The sequence below is a fragment of the Hippocampus guttulatus genome, chromosome 1 (assembly GCF_054856545.1).
Source record: "Hippocampus guttulatus isolate MCC_2025c chromosome 1, RoL_Hgut_1.0, whole genome shotgun sequence".
NCBI classification, from domain to species: domain Eukaryota; kingdom Metazoa; phylum Chordata; class Actinopteri; order Syngnathiformes; family Syngnathidae; genus Hippocampus; species Hippocampus guttulatus.
In genome coordinates, this window is record NC_141261.1 from 15,096,395 (window position 1) to 15,121,668 (window position 25,274).

The 25,274-nt window shown below is 45.5% G+C and overlaps 1 protein-coding gene across 1 annotated transcript; it reads left to right on the forward strand.

Annotated features, from left to right (window-relative positions):
- The first annotated feature begins 1,870 nt into the window (after positions 1 to 1,870).
- Positions 1,871 to 24,075, forward strand: slc6a17 (solute carrier family 6 member 17). Its single transcript, XM_086113159.1, has 12 exons — positions 1,871 to 2,088; positions 6,868 to 7,263; positions 8,171 to 8,328; positions 10,365 to 10,491; positions 11,409 to 11,590; positions 12,539 to 12,649; positions 14,380 to 14,621; positions 14,729 to 14,921; positions 15,849 to 16,041; positions 16,116 to 16,275; positions 16,727 to 16,889; positions 17,784 to 24,075. The coding sequence occupies exons 2-12, from the start codon at positions 6,963 to 6,965 to the stop codon at positions 18,144 to 18,146; spliced, it is 2,193 nt and encodes a 730-aa protein (XP_085969285.1). The 5' UTR covers positions 1,871 to 2,088; positions 6,868 to 6,962; the 3' UTR covers positions 18,147 to 24,075.
- Positions 24,076 to 25,274: the final 1,199 nt, after the last annotated feature.

The following is a 25,274-nucleotide window of genomic DNA, read 5'->3' on the forward strand; positions in this document are numbered from 1 at the left end:
TTGCCATTAACCAATTCGGCATTAAAAAAATATATTCTGCTTTGCTTATACAAGACCTGTGGTATATATATATATATATATATATATATATATATATATATATATATATATATATATATACATAGAGAGAGAGTCCCCGCCATAAAACACTGGCCTTTTTTGATTTTTCATTTTTAATAAACGCTCTAAAAGACAACGTTTTGTATTTAGGAGTTATGTGGTGAGTACTTAATAAAAATGAGTTACAAGGTCAGTCACAGAAGTCAAAGGACCACTGCACATTTGTATGGCTTGGCGGCGCTGGGATGGATCTCACTTGGCATTTGCAAAGGTCTTTTTTTTTTTTTTTCAAGTGAAAGCTCATGTGATATAACCTGACATTTTGATTGACCGTAACATCTACATCAACTTACTTTATGTGTGATTGGTTTTAGTGGTTGACTCCATCATTTGAAACGAGAACAAAACAGATATGACACAGAAGAAATGGCACAGTGACCCATTCGCAACCAAGGTGTGTGTGTGTGTGTGTGTGTGAGAGAGAGGGAGAGGGGGGAGTGAACAAAAAGAAATGCACACACATACACAGGGTGGATAACCATCATATGATCTGCGGTTACCATGGAAACTGATCCCAGCAGTCAGCCCTTGGAAAGTGAGTCACATGAGTGGATTGAAGGAGACAGGAACAACACTGCGCATACTTGTATGATGACGCAGTACGTGTGTTTGCGTGAAAGTTGCGTTCCTGTGATTTGATTGATGGAATTGGGTGTCAAGTCACTCTGAAAACCACCCCCCAAAAATTGCATCGGAACCGCTAAGATTGTCAGTTTTTAGCTACACAACGGCCTTTTTGGGGGGCTTCAATCATGCCTGAAAACGGAGGGGGTTCTTTTTTTTTTTTTTTTTTTGCATGTAGCCTGGTGAAAAAGTAAGGATTCCAGGGCCTCCAAACACAAACCACTCAGCGGCAACCCTTGGAAAGTTGCAAAAATGCGCCCAGTTTAACCCATCGTCGATAGCGACAGGAAGCATCAAAACGTCTCAATGGCTCACGAGTGAAACCGAACATGAAGTCGGCCATTTTGGTTGGGACCAATCGCTTTGGCTGCTTGTTACTGCTGCTAGAATGAAATATCCATCAGTGTGTCGGTCCTTCGCTTTCATGTGAGTGGAGCATGGTGGTGAATTTGACAGTGACCTCAAGGATTCTCAGAAAGTTACATTTAAAAAAAAAAAAGGCCCTGAGACCATCCATCTATTTTCTATGGTGCTTAATACTCACTTGGGACACTGGTACGCAAATCAAATGCGAGAGGCAGGGTACACCTTGAACTGAGCTTTAGTTGCTAGCCAATTGTAGGGCGCAAAAACTGCATGCATAAATTGATCATTCGCCATGATGAACAATTTAGGTTTAGGATCTTCAGTTAACCTATACGCTAAAAAAATGGTATTGAATTTATTTGATTTCATTTGGGCGTGTTGTCAGTAATTTACAGTTCAAAGCAAAAATGCTAATTTTACTCAAACGTCGACCTGTGATTCACAAAATCGGAGAAAATGATGATTTTCCAGCGTTGATGAATCATGTCATGATTACCGAGGTACTGCACAGTAAATCGGATGCTATTACGACGTGCCTAATCCATATGTTTACCTGCAACCTCCTGTTTTTTTTGGGGGGGGGGGGGGGGTTAGCCGAGTATTTGTTTTTCACTGCCTCTGCTGACGCGGGCACACGGGCGGATGAGTCAAACCTGCGTCACGCATGATCGTGACTTGCCATAGTAATGCCCCCCTCCCCCCCTTCTTGTGGGGTGGGTCCATCTTGGTCGGGGGTTGGAGGGGGGGGGGGGCAGATTTGCGCCGCGCACCATCACAAGCACGTGGGAAGCAAAGAGCCGACCAGTCAGCCCGGCGCAGCTCCTCCTCTTCGATGCTCCCGTAGATGATCCACGCGCACTTTTCGCGTGTCGCGCGCCCACCCGTGAGCGTGGCAGGGATGCTGCACACGGACCACGCCGCGCCTCACCCATGAAGATCCTCCGCGTCGCGTCGCAACACCTCTAAAACCCACCCGAGGTACGTGCGTCACCCCCACCTTCCATTTTATGTGCTTGACGTCGTCGCGTGGCGCCTTTCACCCCCCCCCCCCCCCCCGCACTCCACCGAACACTTCCATTTTTTTTCCTCATACCTGGCGCGCGCCTCGAAACGCCGTCTTCGATCGTTTCAATGTCTCCTCCTCGCCGGGGAAGATTGAGCAGAGACACCTTTTCCCACGCTTTGGTGCCTCACGCATGCACGTGACCTTGGTACGTTCGTAGCGGTCATCCAGACAGCAGATGGCCATGCGTTATTGGACTTGCATGTTGAGGTTGTCTCTCGTTAGGCGCCGCATTGTGGGCGTTTTTTTTTACGTCCACGCGTGCACGCGAGCTGGGTCGAGAGGGCCAGTCCAAATTCAAAAATAAATACAATCAAATCAACACAGTCTTGCTCTCTTAAATGTCACAATTTTGACTGTTATTCAAACGGATCAATCATGATTGACACCTTTTGCCAGGTTAAATACGCTCATAAGTAGTGACTTAAACAGGATATCAATGTTAAAACATTCCAGGGCTCCAGACTATTTTATTTTATTTTTTTACTGGAAGCAAAGTGGGACCGTATTGTTTTGTGGTTTTTTTGTTATTGTAAAGTGTCCTTGGGTGTCTTGAAAGGCGCTTATAAATAAAATGTATTATTATTATTGTTATTATTACTGAATGTGCAATGTTAGGGGAGCCAGTCAGAAATCTTGGGGCCACATTGTAAAACAACTCGCAAAGAAAACATTTCCATTCATTTTTACTAGATTAACTGATGAATGGGCTGAAGTGCGGTGGTTTTTTTCCGGGTACTCCAGTTTCCTCCCACATTCCAAAAACATGCACTGAGGTTAATTGAACACTAAAAAGTGTCCCGAGTTGCGATTGTGAGCACGAATGGTTGTTGTTGGTCTCTGCGTGCCCTGCGATTGGCTGGCCACCGGTTCAAGGTGTGTCCCCCCCCCCGCCCAAAGACAGCTGGGAGAGGCTCCAGCAAGCCTTTTTTTTAAGTAGTATTGAAAACGGATGGAATTTCAAATAGTTTCTGGTTCAACTCTGCTTATCTGATGCCTTTGACATGGCAATGTTTTACACTTGAATGGCTCCCTGTACATTTGATTTGTTTTATGTAACACACTTGACTTTGGAGTCAGCCAATCCTCCATGAAGCCTATCCAGTTGCTCCAGAATGCTGTGGCCTGTACTCATAAGAGGGAGCACATAACTCCTATTCTGACATCGCTTGACTGGCTCCAGATATCTTTAAGACTTCTTTTGAAAAAAAACCCCCTCATCTTTTTATTCTTTGGCTTGTGACTCATCATGAGACTTGAGTTTGACTGTTGTTGTGCTTTGCAGTATGAATTCATTTTGCTCCACGGACGACAGCACTTTGTATACTGCGGTGGTCATTTTAAAGTGCTCTCAAAATATACTTGAGTTGAGTTGAGCTGTGAAGTCGTGGTGTTGCTGGCAATTGGTGGATTTCTTGCTAACCTAGCTGCCAAGTCTTCGAGAGAAGTGGAGCCTGGACCTTTTTCTGGAATCTAGTCTATCAGCCGGTGGCCAATACTTGCTACTCCTGTGGTAAGATGGCACTTTAGAAGGAGCGGGGCATTTGGGCTGGATAAATGCATAGATGGATGGATAGCGTTGTCGCTATATTCGACAGAAAAAATCTGTCTGCGTTCGCTAACGTAGCTAGAGCATCCCTTGAAATGTGACCCGAGGGAAGGTGTGACTTTGCCGGTTGCTTTGCTTGAGTGTCATCACGACAGGCAGCACAACAATCACCCCCCCCCCCCCCCCCCCACAACCGCCAGCCAGATTTGCAGCCATCCCCTCAAGGGGATGTCGTGTCTGTTTGCGATGGCGAGAGGAGAAACTGGCAAGCAGTGAGGCTGCAGCACCATTTCAACAGGACGAGCCATTGCCTAGCAACCAGACGAAAAGAAAGTCCAATAGATTTGGACCGTGAGGGAAACCTTCGACCTGTGCTGCTTTGCTTTGGTTTGACTAGAGGCCCATGCACATCCCATCCTGCGGACTTGGGCCCCCTGGCTCCTGACCTTATGTCAACAGTCTCGAACTAGGGTCTGCGACTGGACCGGCAGATTGGTGCCCCGTTGTTAAATGCAGCTTCTTTCATCTACGGCAGCTGGCTAAAGTCAAGCCTCTCCTTTCTCTGCTGAGCACTCTGAAACACAAATTCATGCTTTTGTCACCTCACGGCTGGATGATTTAAATCCACTTTGAAGTCAGCCAATCCTCCATTAAGTATCTCCAGTTGGTCCAGAATGCTGCTGCTCGCCTCTTCACTGGTGCTCGTAAGAGGGAGCACGTCACTCCTACTTTTGAAGTGTTTTTATTTTGTTTTCAAATCTGGATTATGGCCTGGCCCCACCTTACCTCTCGAAGCTCCTACGCCCCTCTGCACTTGCCTGGTGCTTCAGGTCGACGGAGCAGATGCTATTCGAGGCATTGAGAACTAAGCGGAGGCTCAGAGGGGATGGAGCCTTTTCCGTCCCCAATCAAGCTGCATTATGCATTGTGACTGCGATATTTATCCTTTTGCACAGTAGCCTCATTGTCTCACAACGTTTTCATGTTTTGTTGGAGCAGCGCATTGATGACGGCCGTGCCGAGTGTTTCTAGTGACTCAAAATCGCGTCATGGCGTCTTTTAGATGGCAGTGACGAGGACGCACACGAGCTCACTTATGTGTTGTTTTTGTTTTTACCCTTTCCGCTTCGGATCACTGGATGTCATTTCAACCAACATCAAAGGACTTACTTTAGCTTTCTGAGGCTTTTTTGCGTCACTTTTCTTTCTTTCGAAATGGACAATGATGGTTCGAGAAGAATAGCTGCAAAGTTAGAAAATAGAAAATACTGCAATGGTGGCCCAATGCCTTTGTTCACAAAGTGTGGTGCGAGTTGGAGATGACTGGCTTACAAAATGTCAAGAATTTGCAAAGGAATTCAGCGTTTTTGTTGCAAACGTCAATTTGGTAAGCTGTACAGAGACTGTTGACATTGGTATCCAGTGGCTTAGCCAATCAGGATTCAGAACACAATTCACTGTTAAAAAACAAACAAACAAACAAACAAAAAATGAAAAAAAAACCCAGAAAAAAATGGAGCAAAGAAGTGAAAAAAAATTGCAATTAAAGTACTGTAATGGCTTCGCATGTGGATAAGGAGAGCTGTCTTGTACGAATGTCAAAACAAAATGTTAAAAAAAAATCTTCAAAGAACAAAATAAAATCACGCTCAATTTCCTGTTGATTTCCATATCTGTCATATAACGTTTCCATTTCGGGATATTTCCAAACTTCCCACAGCTGTGTTAGCCGCAGTTTGGCTAGCTTGTCACATTGGATGAAAACAAAAAATGTTTTTGTGCGTATTATTTTTACATTGTTCTGAAGCAGTTTTTATTTTTGGACTTTAGTTTGGATCGGCTGTGACTTTTGTGGCGCATTAGAGTCCATCTGTTTCTGATGTTGAACAAGTAGGAGCACTGTTTGAACACGACTGTTAGCCTCTCACGCTAGCTACCGACTGACTAATTTGCAGATTGCATTAACATGACAACAGCGATTGATTTAATGTGAAACTTGTGCGACCATGTGTCATTCAATAACATCGTCTGTTTGAACATTACCATCAGGCAGACGCCACCAAAATCTGAAATAAAAAACAAACAGATTTAGAAAGATTTTCTCTGTAGTAAACTTAGGACACATTTGTTCATTTCAGAGTCTTACGGGTTTACTGGTTGATTTATGAATGTAGTGGACTTTTGGGACTTAGCATGAAGCCTGGCTTTGGTTTCGGAAGTTTGGTACAGTCTATTGCCTTGATAGCGCTCGCATGACTTTTTGTATTGTGTCAGACGGGTCATCGCCCAAATAACCGCCGTCTCGCTGCCCATGATTGTCACATGACTCAACTTTGCGATAATGACCTCCACTGAGAGGGGACTGGCTGCTGTAATGAAGTGGATTAGTCAAATGCTACATTCAAAGCTGCAGTGGCACAACCGTTTTGTGTTGCATGCCAGAGGACAATGCTGACATTTAAATCTCATTCAGAGCAAAGCATGACGTAAAAATGACTCTTATGGGTCCTGTATGGAAATTGTTGTCATTAAAATTCACATTTTGGTATTTAGACATCATAACATATGATAGGGAAGTCAGGAAAACTACAACGACAGACGTTAAGAGTAGCTGCATCGGGAGAGGCAACCCCCCCCCCCCCCTTCCCTAAAAAACGAAACAAAGCACTGCATGACTTTGACTTCCTTTGTACGGGGTGTGTATTGAAGGACTGCTGACAAAACATAATAACTGTGTTGAATGAAGATTGATTTCTTTCTTTTTACTTTTTTTAATCTACCTTATTTTCTGTCAAATTATTACTGTATATATGTTTTATGTTCAATAAACAAACAAACAAACAAACAAACAAACTTCACGTAAACGAAAAAACACCAGCAATGAATTAAACTTTACAAAAACATCACCTTGCCACAAGGTGGCGCCAAAATATACATTTATTACATTACTGATAAAAAAAAAAGGCAAATGCAAGTTTTTCCGCAAAAGGTTAAAAAATGTGTGGATAGCTGAATGCACAAACACCACCGTTTTCGCTTAATGCCAAATGTCACCATTCAGGAGACATTTTTATGGGGCTCGTTGAAGCAAAATGATGGCCTGGTAGACCACAGCTTGACTCTCCGACCCTTTTTGTCTTTGCAGAAGCACAAGTTCGTTCCACCGCCTCCGAATCTCCCACCTCTCAGCCCGCCCGTGCGCACCCTCCTTGGATCGAGCTGCCACGCGCGTGCCCAATAATGCCAAACAACACCCGAGTTACCCAGCTGGAACACAGCAGCGAGCCGGTCACCGAGTCCGTGGCCGACCTGCTGTCTCTGGAACACCCCATGGACTACAAGAGCAGTCAGATGAGTATGGGCCTCAGTCCGGGCTCCACCGCCCCGGTCCGAGCCCTTCTACCCTCCCCGGACCCCGACGCTGAGGACGGGAGGCCGGCCTGGAACAATAAACTGGAGTACATCCTGGCCCAGGTGGGCTTCTCGGTGGGCCTCGGCAACGTCTGGAGGTTCCCATACCTGTGCCAAAAGAATGGTGGGGGTAGGTGAAGCCAATGAATGCCATTTTTTGGTGAATGTCATGCGCTCCAAAAATGGTACAATAGGTGAGCGACGGGTTAGCGCGTCCGCCTCACAGTGTGGAGGAGAAGGGTTCGATTCCGGGCTCCGGCCTTCCTGCGTGGAGTTTCCATGTCCTCCCCCGTGCCTGCGTGGGTTTTCTGCGGGTACTCGTGTTTCCTCCCACATTCTGAAAACACGCAACACCCGAAATCGCCCCTCGTGTGATGAGTGTGAGCGCGAATGGTTGCACGTCTCTGTGTGCCCTTCGATTGGCTGGCAACCGGTTCAGGGTGTCGTCCCCCCCGCGCCGACTGCCCAAAGACAGCGGAGATAGGCTCCAGAACGCCCGCGACCCTCCTGAGATTCAGCGTATTAGAAAACGGATGGATGGATTGATACAGTCTCGTGTTTTCCAATAATACTCAACTATATTGATCATTTCTTCTGTACCCGTGGATGAAAACGTCAACCTTTGGAGCGTGTCTGTGTAAGTCAATGAATGGAGGAAAAGGATCCACACTGTACTGTATGTATGGATATAGACTAATACATACTATGATTGTTATATATTGTATATACTGTTACGCGCGCGAGGGTCAATCGTCTGGTGTGCGACAGAGCGGCCGCTGTATTATTTTCACTGGTTCCCAATTGGCTCGCTTGCTTTTGGCCGTGCTACTAGATGTGCGACGGGCCTGATCGATGTGGAATTACAATGCCTATTTTTTTTAAGAGGATACGAAACAAATAGGAAACCGTAGGAAGTCGAGCAAACGGAGATTGCTAAGAGCATTGCCACTGAGCAAAAGCACCCTCGCTGTCTTTGTTGCTCAATTAAACAGGGAGTGAAAGTCCACCGACCTACATTCTTCTCCCTCGTTTTCCAGGTGCCTACCTGGTGCCCTACTTCATCCTCCTCCTCCTCATCGGCATCCCGCTGTTCTTCCTGGAGCTGGCGGTGGGTCAGAGGATCCGACGCGGCAGCATTGGCGTGTGGAACTATGTCTACCCCCGGCTGGGAGGCATCGGGGTTTCCAGTCTGATGGTAACGTCATCAATGACCTTCTTCATTGAACGGTTGTAGCAACGTTAGTCTCGATAGTGAGGTGAACAAGTTGATTCATAGATAGACACAGTTGAGAGTTTAAACTCCCGCATTGTGGTGTCACTAAGGGCCGAAATAATTGGCCTCCTTTCATCGTTCCTCATTTTGACTTCCCGCTGGGCTCCCAGTTGGTCAGTTATCACGAGGATGGAATGAATGCAGGCGAGCCTGCGGAATTAACACGTCCAGTGGCTACCTCACAGCTCCATTGTTCCCGTTGCTTCCCTCTCTGCTATTAAACATTCTTGTTTTCGACATGGAGTCATGCATATGAAATAAGCACGTCTGTTCAATCAGTCTGTGACTTTGGGTCATATGACTGGTGCCCAAAAATAGTTCCTCCCAAAAATATTGACATACACAAAATTTTTTTTATCCAATTAAACATAAAAATACATTTCAACAAACATCACCCTATGACCATTTAATTATCTGATTCCGATTAGGGCTTATTTGGATCAATTACCAAGTAAAAGTTTGTCGAAGCTATGAAGGCTGTGTGGGCCAGAAGTAACATTTACCTCTGACACACACACACACCAAAGACTTTAACATATTGTACAGTATGCAACCTCTCACACGCATAAAAAAAAAATACTCATGAAAAAGCCTCTCACTCGCCAAAAAAAAAAAACCACTCATCAACACACATACCAAAAAAACCACACTCACAGGAGTTATGCACATTGTCACACGCACACAAACACACACACCAAAAAAAAAAACACTCACACTCACCATCGCCAAAAAACGTCTCGCACACTTAAAAAAAAACACGCACACGCAATCAAAAAACTACCGATGCTCAGAGGCTATTTCTCTTTGAGACTACGTTTACATGGTTTCAATAACCCTTTTAAAACCTGAATATTGCCATTATTCGGGTTTTAAAATGCCATATAAACGCGCAAAACCCCAAATCTGCTCGCCCCCCGGGTTACGCCTTTCGGAACCCGAATTGTTAGATCACGTGAACTGGGTGGAGTTATTTCTTTGGTTTGATACATTGGTTTGTACTCTGCGCATGCGTGTGCCGTAACCGCAAGGAATCTTGGTCTTTGTAGTACACAAAGCGTCACAGCGAGCCCAACTTAACATACCGCGATTTTGCCGCTGTCTTGTCTTTCGTTATTTTCTGTCAGTGTGCCGAAAATGACAGCGTGTAGACACACGCACACACACACACGCAAACACACACACGCAAACACACACACACACACACACACACACACGGAAATGACGTCAATTTGCATCACAACGTCCGCGCGGTGCCGTTTAAATTGGGTTCTTCAAATGCAGGGGCAACGGTCCGCTGAACGGGGGTTTTCAGAATATTTCAGAAAGCGGAATTTAGACCTTACACCGACTTTCGATTGCTTGTAAACGTAATCACTCTCTCTCTCTCTCTCTCGAGGTTGGGGGGGGGGCATGTCGCTGGGCAGCTATAAATAGCGCCTCACCCAAGACTGCTGAGAGCTAACGGCTCAATAATTCATTGGCACTCAAGAGTTAATCTGACGTCGACTCAGCGTCTCCTGCCGCAGGAGATTTCAAATAGGACACGTTGGACGAAACTGAATAAACCGCATGCACCTTACCACTCACGCACATGCTGTAACATCTGTGCATATTCCTTACGTCTTAATTCTTTTACTTTAACTGTGCACCGACCTTTATTTGTGATTGTGCAACCTGATGGAAACTGGCGCTTCAATGCTGTCACTTAGCAGGGCTGGCAAACCTTGTGGCCAGCTGGCTTTGGCACAAGGTCAGGGGAAGAGACACCTGCTCGGTCGGTGTATGACTGAACAGTAAACAAACAAGGGAGTCCGAGTCACTGTGTAGTTTAGTGTATTTGTTCATATCGATCTTGCATCGCTGTGCAAATCCGTAAAAATGAAGAAATGAGGTCCCGTGACCCCATTTGTTTGTTTGCGCCACTCGATGCAAACGCGCAGCTGTCTCCCCGGTGGCAGGTTTGCGGCTTTGTGGGCCTCTACTACAACGTGATCATCGGCTGGAGCATCTTCTACTTCTTCCAGTCCTTCCAGTACCCGCTCCCGTGGGCCGAATGCCCGGTCCACATCAACGGAACCCAAGCCAGTAAGTGCAAACGTTTGCGTGAGAATGCTTTTCAAGCATGGTTGGACATAGATAAGCAACCCCCCCCCCCCCCCCCCCCCTTCATGGTATACTATAGCAGAGCTCGTCGCGATGGGCGCATTCGTGATCTTCCTCTCGCAATAACGCCAAAAAAAAAAGTCCACTTGCTTAATGTGACCATATGATGTGAACCGCCATAGACGGGCGAATGGAAATTAGCTTTGATGTTTTGCTAATTCAACTTTATGACCAAGGTTACCTTAACACACACATACAGCACATACAAAACGATTTACAGGCATATACTGTGTCCTCTTCTGGGAGCAGCGGCTTTGAACCTTCTCTCCCTCCTTTACCTTGTTCTTAAATATGCTGCATCTACATCCGGCAGCACTGAAGGTGCGCAACTTTAAATTCAAATGGTCCCTTCATGTGAGAGCGCTGTGGTTCTACACCTCCGGTGGGATTTGGCGCGACACAAATTTGAAATGAATTAAATTTGGACTTGCCTGGATACTGCATCCATCCATCCATCCATCCATGGATGCACTTTCAAATTGTCGCCATGGCTCAAAAGACAAAAGTCGAAGAAATGCCGAGGCTAACAGCGAGGTGATCTCTTCTCAAGTGTGCGCGCCGTCATCGGTGCTGAAAAATTCAAGTCGACGCCACGAGCGCGCATGCAGTCGGCGCAACCGACTTTGACTTGAAACATTAACTCATTCACTCCCAAAGACGTTTTTAAACGTCTTTTCAGACTTGGTCCAGAATGGGCTGGTACTGAATGAGTTAATGAAAGAAACGCAGGTGCATTGAGACAATGCGACACCATTTTTTATTTATTTTTTTGGTCAAGTCAAAGAAAGCGATACCCGGCACGTATGCGCGCACGCACAACTCACTTTGTTTCGTTGCAGTCACGGAGCCGGAGTGCGAGAAGAGTTCAGCCACGACTTACTTTTGGTACCGTCAGACGCTAAACATCACCAGCAGCATCGACGACACGGGCGGCCTGAACTGGAAGATGACGCTGTCCCTGCTGGTGGCTTGGATCTTGGTGTGCTTGGCTGTCATTAAGGGCATCCAGTCATCTGGGAAGGTGGGCGACGACAACCCGCATTTCTTCATTCTTGCGTCGGTCTGTCATCATTCTGTTTGTGACCAACAGGTTGCACTGTCGGACTCCCTCCGCAGCTGCACTCCTGTTGCTCGTTATGTAATTAGTTGTTTAAAAGGACTCCCTGCATGGCCACTCGGTGTCGGCTCATTATGTGTTTGTTGCTGTCATGTTTTTGGTCATGTTTCTGTGATTGATCGTTTTTGGGGTTTTTTTTTTTTTGCTTCAGTCATGGTTTTGGTTTGCTACTTTGGATTTTTTTTTTGTTTTCAGGACTTTGTTTGTTTTGTATTTAGTTTTCTCTGTGTTTTTATCAATACAACTCGTCAAGTACAACCTGCTCCTCCTTCCTGCCTGCTTATTGGGGTCCTCCGCCGTCTTTTCCAGAAATGACTTTCTTCTGACTTTTCGTTGGCTCAAATGGCACAAGCCGCTTTTTTTTTTTACAGACATCTTTAACATTTATGGATGAAGCAAGGTGTTTAGTCCTGTTTCCTTCATGTTTAGAAAAAAAAAGTGCTTTCATCTGGACTCTTTGTTTTTCGGGGAGCTCTTGCCCTTTCATTTTTTTTCCAAATATTGATTAAGTGATATTTTTGAGTGAAATGTTTCTGTGGGTGTTTCAGTTGCATTTTTGGATCTTTTCCTGCAAAAAAAAAAAAAAAAGAACAAATCTCTGAGTGCTTTTGCTATACACAAGATAACTCGATGTGCTTCACAAAACTCAAAGAACAAAGGACAACACTGAAAAACGTTGACAAACATTTTCAAAAACAAAGGGAGGAAATAAAAGAATTAGCTCAATGTAATTACCGGACTGAAAGAACAAACGCTTTCCCAATTCATCTGTGAAAACAGTTGGCCAACGCCTTTGCATCCGTGCGTGCGTGTGTATCCATGGCAACAATCTGACCTCTGTGTCTCCTTCAGGTGATGTACTTCAGCTCTCTCTTCCCTTACGTGGTGCTCTTCTGCTTCCTGGTGAGAGGTTTGCTGCTGAAGGGAGCAGTGGATGGCATCGCGCACATGTTCACGCCCAAGGTGAGGCGCCACCTGCAGGCCGTTCAAAGTGAAGGCGGTGCGGCGCAGGAGGCAGGTCAATCCGTCCGTCCGAAATATCGCCGACTGGGCCGCATGATTGAGCCGCCCCAAAGGTCGCTGGAGGGTCATCCAGCACGTGTCGTGTTTAACATCATTTCATTGTGACAGCAGCTAGTCAAGTCAACTTCCAATGATTTATATAGCGGCAGCACTGATGCACAAACAGTCTGAAAGGGCTTCACGTGTCCACAGTTGACAAATATTGACGACATCCCCCTCCGAGTAGTCGACCCAGCTCTTGTCCAGGTCAGTCGGTACAAATCATGTCAGAGCAGAATCTGTACAGCGAGATCCAGGCATCCAATTGAGTCATCATCATTGAGCCCCCTCTCCAGATGAGGGAAATACGGGTGGGGGGTAAAAACAGAGGAAGCGGCAGTCAAACGGGCCGAAATGCAGTTCAACTAATTGCGATTGGATACAAATGAGTCTTAGATGGAGCTTTTAAGCATTTCAACGGAGGTAGCCGCTCTAATTTCCATGGGTCGGGCCTTCCAGAGAGAACAGGGGTGTCAAACTCATTTTTGTCGTGGGCCACATTTTAGTGAGCGTTTCCTTTGGGTGGACGTTATGACTGAAACCATATAAAGAAGTCAATAATAACAGTTGATTCAACTGTTGTTTAAGTTACTGTAATGAGGGGTTTGGTCACAAGAAAATGCTTCCAAGATGTCTTTTATTTATTACAGATGAGAATTTTAAATTTTGGTCGAGATTTTAGGACGCATTTATGGAAGGTGACATCAAATTGTCACGTTCCTATTTTTGGCCTGGCCAGCAGGTGGCAGCCTGAGCGGACTTTCTGGTTGCACACCTGCTGCCAACGTATCAATTAATTGACTCGGTATTTAAGGTCCCATCTTCAGTCTGCTGGTTGTCGGAGCCTTGCTGCTTCCTTGCGCGCAGACCCTTTGCTATAGACCTCGACGTTTTTGCTTTTGTACTCTCGGTACCATTTGTTGTGTAAGTATTGCTTTTGTTTTGTCATTTGGCTTTTTCTAGCGTGTAGTTGATACATTGTTTTTCGTTTGTATTCTCGGTTCTTGTTTTCCTCCCTTGCCTTTTGTGCAAGCTTTTTTTGTTGTTCGTTTTCGTGCTCCCTGGTCCTTGTTTTGACCAGCGCTTTATGTTACTACTTTGTCAGTGCGATTTTTTTTTTTTTGTTCATCAAACATTTTTTTGCTACGGAGACCTTGCCTGGAGTCGACACCTTTGGGATCCACAAACTTTATTCGGTTCGTCCGAATCGTGACAAAAATGATGTTGCGGGCCAGATCTGGCCCCCGGGCCTTCAGTTTGACACCTGTGCTCTAGAACCTGCGGACATTTTTCAGGCCTGAGAGTAGCGCGTGTCCTTGAATAGGTGCCAATGGCGAGCGGGGCCAATAATCAACTTTGTGTTTTTATTAATGTTAAGAAGCAAAAAATTCTTAGAGACCGGCCCCCACATACCATGATCAGTCCAGGGTGTACCCTCGCTTCTCGACTGGACTCAGCCTGCACAGGCTCCACGTGACCCTAATGAGGACAAACGTCTAGAAAAATGAATGCCCGCTTTTACGGTCGCAGTGCAGCTTCGAAAGGCTTTCGTATGGTCCGAGATCAAGTGACGCGACGGTCGAATGCCGTGAAAAAAAAAAAATGTTGACAAATATGGCGCCGATTGTCAGCTGGAGAAGATGCTGGAGCCGCAGGTGTGGCGAGAGGCGGCCACGCAGGTCTTTTTCGCGCTGGGCCTGGGCTTCGGCGGCGTCATCGCCTTCTCCAGCTACAACAAGCGGGACAACAACTGCCACTTTGACGCCGCGCTGGTCTCCACCATCAACTTCGTCACGTCCATCCTGGCCACGCTGGTGGTGTTCGCCGTGCTGGGCTTCAAGGCCAACATCATGAATGAAAAGTGTGTCGTGGAGTGAGTATGTCATCGGCCCCGTCGCCCATTCGTTGGTTTTGACCCACGACAGATGCCTGCGCGTAGGATTTTTTTTGTATAAACGGCTTCACGTTATCATTGCGCAGGAATGCGGAGAAGATCTTGGTGTACCTCAACACGAGCGTGCTGAGCAAAGAGCTGATCCCTCCTCACGTCAACTTCTCGCACCTGAGCACGCAAGACTACGCGGAAATGTACGCGGTCATCAAGACGGTCAAAGAGGACAACTTTGCCCAGCTGGGCCTCGATCCTTGCGTGCTGGAGGATGAACTTAACAAAGTGAGTGACATCCATTTTCTAGACGGGCCACATCTAGGAAAACGAAATCAAAGGACGCAAGAGCCGCTTTGACATTCTCCGACTTTATCCAACACGTTCAAACCACTTCATCCAGTAATTATTTGTTCTAGTTATTGTGGTCAAGTCACATTTATTTCGATAGCCCCAAACATTCTCAAAGGGCTTCGCATGGCCACAAATCTTGACATCCCCTGACCTTAACCCCCAGGAGGGCAAAGGAAAAATTGCCCCAAAAAAGCCCCATCCGGGGAAAAACCTTGAGAAGGGGCCTCAGATGGGAGAATTACCCCCCCCCCCCCGCCCTTCTCCAGGATGACCAGACCGCCAAGTGGGCAACATTGTCACGTTTTTTTTGTTCTTGTTGGAGGTTTTTTTAACACCTTTTAGGGGCGTTAAGGCAAACAGTTTGGTATTTTTCATGATTTTGGGGTGGTCCGCAACCCTATGTCCCGGAAGGATACATCCACCCCTGCCCCTGATTTTGATTTATTCGTGAGTGTCCGTTGATATCAAGTCAAGTCAGCTTTTATTGTCAAATATGCGCTATGTGGAACATACAGCACAGATGAAATTACTTTCCTCTCTCAACCACAGTACACCACGCGCATTTTATTATTACAATTTTAGCATTACATGTACTGTATATAAATAATATATTTATATAATATATGAAATAAAAAATGTAATGTTCTTTCACTCGTAAATAGTTTCTTTGCATATGTAGGGAAGCAAATGTATTTTGTGGTCATAGTCGCTGTTAATTTGGGTGTGGCAACCCAAATGATTTTGAATATAAGTTGCAGGCGGCTAACAAAAACAAGCCGCGGTCCGCAAACCTCCCCCAATCCCTCGTTTGGACACCTCGATCCGAGAGCAGTTGACGACGTCATTATCGTCACCGTGCAGGCGGTGCAGGGAACTGGTTTGGCCTTCATCGCCTTCACCGAAGCCATGACGCACTTCCCGGCCAGTCCCTTCTGGTCGGTCATGTTCTTCTTCATGCTCATCAATCTGGGCCTGGGCAGCATGATCGGGACCATGACGGGCATCACCACGCCCATCCTCGATGCCTTCAAGATACGCAAAGAGATCCTGTGCGGTGAGCTTTTTCGTCCTCTCGCTTTGGCGATTTGACGTCCGGGCGAGTTCTGAGCGCCGGTTTGCTTCCCTCAGTGGCTTGCTGCATCATCGCCTTCCTGTTGGGGCTGCTCTTTGTGCAGCGCTCAGGCAACTACTTTGTCACCATGTTTGACGACTACTCTGCCGGCTTGCCGCTCACGGTGGTGGTGATCCTGGAGAACATCTCGGTGGCCTGGATATACGGAACCAAAAGGTGCCCAACATTGGAATGATATTCCGGAAAGGAGATCAGCGGACCGCAGTTGATTGATCTTCCTGAAATGTGCGCGGATGTTTGTCAAAAGAAATGAATTTGTGTTGCGCAGAACTGAATTTCCCATTTGGAAATATGAAAATACACAACATTGAATTTTCAATGGTAAGCACGGTGGGACGGTGGTGAGCACGTTCGTGCTGACCTGTTTTCCACCGCGCCGCCCTTATTGGACTTCAGTTCCAAACTAATCAATGAAAGTTGAAACTGTACAATTCCGTTTTTCAATTCAAGTTCAGCTATTCAAATTAAAATATGAATGATATGAATTCACTTTCTGTTGGCGCACATTTCAGGCCATATGATGCCAACTTTCCCCGTGGCCAACTTCCCGTCAGCAGCTCCGTTGCTCTGTTGCCGCCTTTCCCAGCCACTTGCTTCCCCCTCGCAGGTTTATGCAGGACCTGGAGGACATGCTGGGCTTCCGGCCGTACTCCTTCTACTACTACATGTGGAGGTACGTGTCACCGGCCGTTCTGGTGCTGCTCATCGTGGCGACCGTCATCGAGATGGTCATCAGCCCCGCGGGCTACAACGCCTGGGTGGAGTCCGAGGTATGTGCTCGAATTGCAAACAAAAGCGTACCATTTAGTCCAGGACAGTTGCCCTCAAAAAGGGAGGGGGGCGTGTTTGGCGTGTTTGGGCATTTTATCGGAAATGGTTACGACAAACTACCGTTATATAGTACAGATTCGTTCTGTCTCTCGAGGTACGTTGTAACAAGATTCGACTGTATATGCCGTATTGGCCCGAATATAAGATGATGTTTTTTGCATTGAAACAAGACTGAAAAAGTGGAGCTCGTCTTATATTCGGGGTTAGACATTATACCCATTCACAACGCTAGATGGCGCCAGATACCATTGAAGCGAATGCTGAAATTTACTCCCCAGGCCAAAGCGAACCCCCTGTTACGAAGAATAAAAATAAAAAGAGTGGTAGCACGAAGAAGAAAAATAAAAAAATAGTGGTAAGAAAAAAAAGAAGAAAATAATTGAAGAGATAACAGAAACGTAGCGACAATCTGGAGAAAAGTGGGTCGAAGATCGGCCAGGTTAACCGGCAGCTGAGAAGTTATGATGTCGTTTACATTTCAAAAACCAAAAGCCATTCATTTACCAATGTGATTGCACTTTAGTTTACATATTTAAATGTTCAGATATTAAGATTTGAATGAGGCAAAATAACATGCCTTTTCTCTCAAATATATTGTTAGAATCATTTGTTTCAGATGTACGGTCATTGTTTTCGGTTTAAAAATTAATTTGGTGTTGAAAAAGTCTTTTTTCAAACTTGAGTCTTGAAAAAGAGGGGGTCGTCTTATAATCAGGGCCGTCTTATATTCGGGCCAATACGGTATATGTGTGTGTCGGTCGTGAATGAGCGCGCTCCTTTGACTTATTTCTCCCGCTGAGCAGCTCCCTCTGTTTTGTCCCCAACCTCTTCAGGGCTCCGAGCGTTTCCACAGCTACCCTCCGTGGGCTTCAGCCATGGCCTACTCCCTCATCGTGGTGGCCATGTTGCCCTTGCCGGTGGTCTTTGTGGCCCGTCACTTCAACCTGCTGTCGGACGGTTCCAACAAGTTGTCGGCGTCCTACCGCAAAGGCATGATGAAGGACATGTCCAACTTGGAGGAGCAGGATGAGCAACGCTTCATCCTCGGTAAGACCCCCCGCCCGGCGCCCTCCCCAATGCCCGCCCACCGCGCCTACCTGGGGCCCGGCGGCACGCAGGAGATGACCAATACCAACTACGGCACCGGCACCAAGACGGGCTACCAGAACATCGGCTCGCCGGAGTCTGAGCTATAATGCGGCAAGAGGTTCCTTCCGATTTTATGTCTTTTTTTTGTTTTTTTCCCCCTCCCATCTTTACCCATTTGGTGGTTCAGGTCCAGAAATGTCCACAGCTCACTGGCTCTATGTTCTGAATATAAATACAAATTGAAGCTATAAGCAGCAATGAAGGGGTGCACCCACTCTCCACGGATTATCACGACCAATCCTCCGAACGATCATCAAACCTCGACTCGACCTGCGCGAGAAGGCCTTCGCCAAAAATGGAGGCAATTTAGCGTATCCTCTGTTTGCTTCAATTCGAGATGATGTGGGTGAATTTCAATTCAATATCTTTAAAATACATGCACACATTAGCAAAAGGAGACACACACTCAGCAAATATTGCGGAGTTTTTAAAGTTTGTCGAGGATTCCGAGATGGCGTTTCATTTGTCGGAAGAATAATCATGCATACTGCACAGCGGTACGATCATGTGGGGAAAAAGAGCACAATCGTCGTCACAAATGAATATTTGTCAGTTACTGTGAAAGGAGGACACGCCCAAGAATTGTTGAGCTTGCATCCATTCGGTGAGCCACACCTGCAGAAACAAAGTCTGGCTCATCACGACGCAGCACAAAAAACACTTGAACCGTTTTTGCTCTCTTCTTTTTTTTTTTTTATTGACGTAAGCTTTGGAAGGTATCATTTGAACCTCAACTCAATGTCATAGGCCTATTTTAAAGACAACCACGGCCAAAACAAAATGTTGCACATAAAAATTGAGCATAAACCACGAGGCAAATAAAAACGAGATCACTTAAAAAGACATAAAACAGTAGCAGAGTCAAAAAAACCAACAAAAATAAGTCCACGCTGTGTTAAACGCCAAGGAATACAAATGTGTTTGAGGAGGTCAAAACTGGAAGGAACAGTTCAAAGACGTCAGGCGGGTAAAAACCGTTTTAAGATGTGAAAACAAATCATGCTTAAAATGAACTCTTTGAGTGCACAGGCAGCCCAAGGGGTGGAAGGCCAGAATCAGAGCTGTGCTCCCTCTTCTGTGTTCCAGTTAGGAAGCCAATGGCGCCATTTTGAACCAACAGGAGGGTGAGAATCTGTCCAAAAAGGCGCACCTTCAGTGTAGATATCATCAGAAATTGTGGGATTGTTATTATTATTATTGGTCGATTTGTCCACTCCAAGATAAGCTATTGTATTATACGTCAAAGAATGCTGTGCTATTGTTAACCTGTCGATTTGAAAATGGTACGTCATCCCACCAATGTGCTATGAGGTCCGAGAAATTCATGAATGTCATACCACAACATCAATCTTTGAAACCTCTCTCTTATCAACGCTGCTCTTCATCAACGCGAGCCAAAACATTAGGAACGGCATAACAAACCGTAACAAACAAGCTGCGGGAAATTGCTGATGAAAATTCAAAGTTCAATTTTCCATATTCTGTCCCTCTGCAGAACAGAGTCTCACTTTCCGTTCATGCTACCATGCGGTCGACAAGGCCCCCCTTGCCCCCCGCCCCCCCATGTGCGAGCTTTTCTGTTGGGTTTGCTCGGTGAGGGAATGAGAGGTGTGACTTTTATCCTTTGTGTGAGAGCGACCCCGAGTGAACCCTCGGCGTGTAAAAATAGAGCCGCGTCGCCTGGGGCGCGCAGCGTTGGCAACGCGCTTGGATACCAGGAACATCCGCCGTTTGTTGTCGCCTGCACACCTCTCTGCTCAGCAATAGATGAGACGCTGTACTGCTTCGTTGATTCAACATCAATCGCTCCTTGAGTAATAACGATAAGAATAAAAAAAAGATATATATTCGAATAGCTTCGATGAATACAGCTCCTTTCAAGGGACCCAGGGTAGCTTTTTTGGAAGTGTACAATTGTATTTCTGGAGCACTTGAAAACAACCGCCGCGGTGTACAAAGTGCTGCACATGGAGCAAAAAGTAATTCACACCACAAACGATAACACAATCAAGTAATATCCAAGACACTCGGGAGCACGAAAACAAGTCAAGCTAAAAGTCGAACCTCATGCTGAGTCAAAGAATAAAAATGAGTTTGAAGACGAGTTTTAAAGATGGACAGCGAAGGGGGCTTGCCCAACGTACAGCGGGAGGTCATTCCAAAGAGAGGGAAGCGCCTACGGAAAAGGCTCCATCCCCTTTGAGCTGAGTCCTCGGTACCTCCTGTAGCGTCTGGTCAGCAGGGGCCGAGGAGCTCGCAGAGGTCATAACAAGATTGGAAAACAAATGATAGGATATTCAAAAGAACTCTAAAATAAGCCAGTGAAGGGAGGCCAGAGTAGGAGGACCAGTGAAGAGGCGAGCAGCAGCATTCTGGAGCAACTGGAGTTGCTTCATGGAGGATTGGCTGACTCCAAACTCAAGTGCAGTACAGTAATCCGGCCGAGAGGTGACGAAGGCATGAATGACTGTTTCAAAGTGTTCTTGGGAAAGGAGAGGCTTGACTTCCGATCACCACTAGAACCTTGGTTACAACATCGAGCCTTGCAGAACCTGCACAGCTTTGTTCATAGCCACATTCGTAACCTTGTAGGGTGACAAGTAGAACCTCTTTGATAATCACCAGGACCTTCTGTAGAACATTCAGACTTGGAATACATGTTGAACCTTCTCAAAGCCCACATTCACATTCTTGTCGTGGACCACCAAAACATTCTTGATCACCACTATAACCTTTTATACAGCAACTCAACCTATCGCACCTCTAGAACCTTAACGCCCTCGTTCGCAATCTTGTAGTCTACTCCAGGAAGCGCCTTGATCACCACTTAAACCTGCAGTTGAAGAGGAGCCGAATAGACAACATTCACAACAATCTCTTTTTTTTTCCAGCTCTCTGAGACAACAGAAATTGTGTTTTAAAGTATGGAAAGACTAAACAGTTTGGAGAATCGCATCCAAATTGTGATCCGTTTCTCGCGCATTGTGCGTTCGTCCTTAAATTTCGTGCAAAAATTCAACTCTCTCTAAAAAAAAATTGGCAGCAGAGCACTCGGCGTGGCAAGTTGTTACAATACACAGTAGTCACCGGTAGGTGTCGCCGCTAGCCAGCAAAAAAGCCTTCCCTCGCCGCCCCTCCCGAGTGCCAAAGTTGGAAAGTGTCATCGTCAGGTGTCGATCGTTGCCTTCCGCTCGCTCCTCCTTGATTATGATCGTGACGATATCCTTCAGTTGCTTCAGTCTACGTCTCCACTGATGAATGTCTGGAAAATTTGCTTGTCTGAGTGGATGTCGTTTCAAAAATAATCAACATGGAGTGAGAGCACAAGGATCTGTGTCTAAGCTTGCCCTTTTAAAAGAAACACTTGTTACCCACACATTTCTCACTTGTTCAATTTATGATGATAACATAGTTCGCATGATAGAAATGAAAGTTGCAGTGATGCTTTCACTGCATTTTGGTGGAGGAGGTAGCGCCTCGTGACCAAGCCCCCTCATCGACAACTTGTCCCCACCTTTTGAATATGGCCTGCCTATCAAAATGCTGTTAGCTAATCCTAATCTGTGGTAACACTACAATTTTGATGAATTTTATTTTTTAAACGCCATGTGATAGCGTTTCCGTGTATTGTCCGTTCCTTTAAAATGTCAAATTTGAACTGTGACATTGTTGCATAATTCAGAAGAGCTTGATCGCAGACACATTTTGGGAGATGAAGTCGAGCCGAGGCTTCCGTTTTCGAAAATGCAGTTGTTGGTATCAGGTGGTTCTCAAACATTTTACACCAGGCACCACCCAAAAAAATATGTAGCGGGCCCAGTCTCACCAACATTAAAACACAGCGGCATCATCGGCCTTTCAGTCCCTTAAAAAAGAGCAGACGTTTCTTTCAGGGGGGGGGGGGGGATTAAATCACTATTATTGGAAGCTGCTGTAAAATGATGCCCAGTTTGAGCATTAGAGCGACACTTAGATATTGGAAAACATTGAAAAACATAACTTTTGCTTTGACCATTAAATTGTATCGCCCATGGGAGTTGAATCATAATTAATGCTTAAAAAAAAAAAAAAGTTCATCTAGATTCACTCCAAAGCTTTTGAAAGTGAAATCCAACGGAACCACGCCAGAGAGGTTCCCAACGTCAAGAATCAGCGGTTTAAGGCAAAGTTGAACGTGACGTTGTCTTGTCTTCTTTGTGGCTGGAGACCAAGCACATTTGAGCAAAAGCACATTTGCCTGAGCACAACGCAGCAGCTGCGTCTCGCTGCTGAGCGATGAGCTCCGCCAGCCGGCGAGCTAAAAATATCGGCCGGCCAGCCAGTCACAGCGAATTAGGTAAAGAAACGTATAGATCATGTCAGCTGTTCGCCTTGGCCGCGGCAAGAAGCTGAAAGCAAAGAGCTCAGGCACTTTGGATCGAGGACCAACGCGTTGGAAGCGGCGCCGTCGTCGTTCCAGCTGACGCTTGACTTTTGATTGCCACTTGCGAAAGGAGTCAAACGAAAGATTCACAATGAAAACGTTCTTGACTTGCTGGCTGTTCAGATGGGGTGCACAACTTCTTTTATCCACTAGGCTTGAATATTTGACAACTATTCTGCATAACTCTTGGCACGTGTGGGCCAAAGTGCCAACCCTGTCTCAGTACTTCTGTTCACGCCGATGCGTAGCGTTCCAACCGCAGGGTCCGCTCGTCTTGTCTGTTGTGTTGTTTGTGATCAATACGTATTGCGTTTTGAGCTATAGTTGTAGATTCCATTGAGCTTTCGCTAAGCCACGCCCCTGAAACAGAAAGTCTGACACTTCGTACTTTGTTGAATTCAGTGACATATTTCATGTTTTTTGGGGGGGGGGTTTGGGCGGGGGGGTTTGGTCTTTTTTAATGTTCAAAATCCACGCAGGCTAACGTTGCTAAAGCTAATGTTGACATTCGTATCTCTCAAATCCCAACAAGCGCACCATTTTTCGGCCCCAAAGTGAACGACGCACTTATTGTAAAATAACACGATGCTGTTTGTCGCCATTTTAAGTTGGGCACCTAATGTGAGGGGGCCCATCATCACCCGCTGTGGCGCTAAGCTAACGGGGCTAGCTATAGGCTCCTGGTTGCAATGGACTTTGGTGTAAAGATTGTCGGATAGAAGTCACAACGGTGAACCCCTTTCCCATTCCCATTCACCGATCGACCTCTCTCCATATTTTTGCGTTTCTTTCTGGAAGGCCGCCTCAATTTTCCCGTTCCTTCTAATGGGCCAGGCTAGCGGAGGAGTCGCTAGCGACGATCACCAGCCAACCGCAAACAGCAACGTGATGAAGGATTTTAGTCGAGGTCCTAATAAGGTCACCAAATAGTCGACCTTGTACTTCCGCTGCATTTTATTCCAAATCATCTCATCATTTTTCTTTTCAAGGGTAATATTGAAGGATGACTTTGAAATAATGCTAATGTGTTTTGGAATAATTAGTGTTGTTTTCGTTCTCTGTTGTTGCGGTGTGGGTTTTAGCGAAAGCGAAAACGAATCGACCGGACGGTTCAGTCTTGATGTGAACAAAGCGTAGTTCTTCTATTTATTATATTTAAACTGTAAATTTTGATGTACATTCCGATCAATTTGCAATGTCTATTGGTGTATACTTGAGCTGTAAATAATGATTGTATATTTTCAACAATTTTTGGGGGCGGGGGGTGTACAGTGAGGTCATTTATTGTCGCTTCGCAGCCTGTCAGAGTGTGCGTGTGTGCGCGCGCGTGTGTCCGTTTAGTCCAATATGTCCAATCCGTGTTGGTTTTTGTGGTGTTGAAGTGTCGTCGTGTGTTGACGGGGCGTGTTGGCGATCACCGTGTTTGGCGTGCACAGTGGCAACATGACGAAACTATCCGTGAGATAGATGGTTTCTATTTTCTCCCTTTTATCGGGCGGGTGAAACTTTACGAGCGAAGATGAAATAATAAAAAGGATTGCTTTGATGAAAAAGTCGTCGTTGTGGTCTTACTGTTTTGGGATGTGCGTGTTTCGGAGGGTGACCCATCGTCACAAGCTTTTTATTGAGTGATATAGAACTTCAATTGATTTCCGATAATGTATTTTTTTCTTTTTCTTTTTTTTTAATCCAATTTGTTACTTTAATAGTGTATGTATTGGATTGGATGACATGTCATGTATTTTTTATTATGTTTTATTCAAGGGAGGTATTATGATTGTGATTATTATGTATTTATTTCATTATTTTAAAATATGTTCAGTTAAAATATTGATTAATTTCATTGAAATATTTGGACTGAATTTGTTTGTTTTGAATTAGACTCTTCATTGAATTTGCGACAAAATGGCCGCCCCCGAGATGGACAAAAACAGGTGGATTGGACTACTTAACTCATTCACTCCCAAAGACGTTTTTAAACGTCTTTTAAGACTTGGTCTAGAATTGGCTGGTACTGAATGAGTTAATATCAATACAGTGTTGAGACGAGTGGGGCTGCATTAAAACATACTATTGCAAAGAATTTTTGGGAGGGATGACTTCCTCTTTAAACGGAAAACCATGGCCATGCAGAGAATATCAAACATAAACACGAAGCAATAGGAGATACGTCTCCTCTCAAGAGAGCAACATGCTGGTTGGTCATTGGAAGGCTCCCACCTGTTATTAAATGCAATAAATCATGTTCACGTCTCAGAAATAGTGATAATGTACGTGGGTCAATTTGACCCGGGATCTGTTACATTCTCCCCCCCCAAAAAAGTGTGTGTGTGTTTGTATGTGTGTATATACATATACATTATATATATATATATATATAATGTATATATACACACACACACACACATATATATATATATATGTATATATATATATATACTGTATATAATGTTTTTTTTTTTTTGACAGAGCTACCTTGTTGCGCTGTGTCCTCACAGGAAAAGCGTAGCTGACAGCGAGTTAAGTCTTCAGTCCCGAAGGTATCCGAGCTTGTGGCGCCAAAGTTATCGGCAGAAAGCATGGAGAAAATGCGCGCGGTCGGACTCGTGCTTTCCGTCGACGGCGTACGGCTTTTGCGGTTACTCCATTCCAGGCTCCGTGTGACTTGGGACCAACTACAGTTTAAAAATTCAGTGCCTGAGTGTGTTGCTCCTTATGTCGATGAGCGCAAAGTTGAGTCTCCGTCGGAGGA

Bases quoted from the DNA above. Each gene is read 5' to 3' on its own strand.
- slc6a17 (XM_086113159.1), top strand. From the start codon at position 6,963: ATGCCAAACAACACCCGAGTTACCCAGCTGGAACACAGCAGCGAGCCG. The intron at 16,276-16,726 runs GTGCCCAACATT...TCCCCCTCGCAG, and splicing joins TGGATATACGGAACCAAAAG to GTTTATGCAGGACCTGGAGG. The intron at 16,890-17,783 runs GTATGTGCTCGA...CAACCTCTTCAG, and splicing joins ACGCCTGGGTGGAGTCCGAG to GGCTCCGAGCGTTTCCACAG.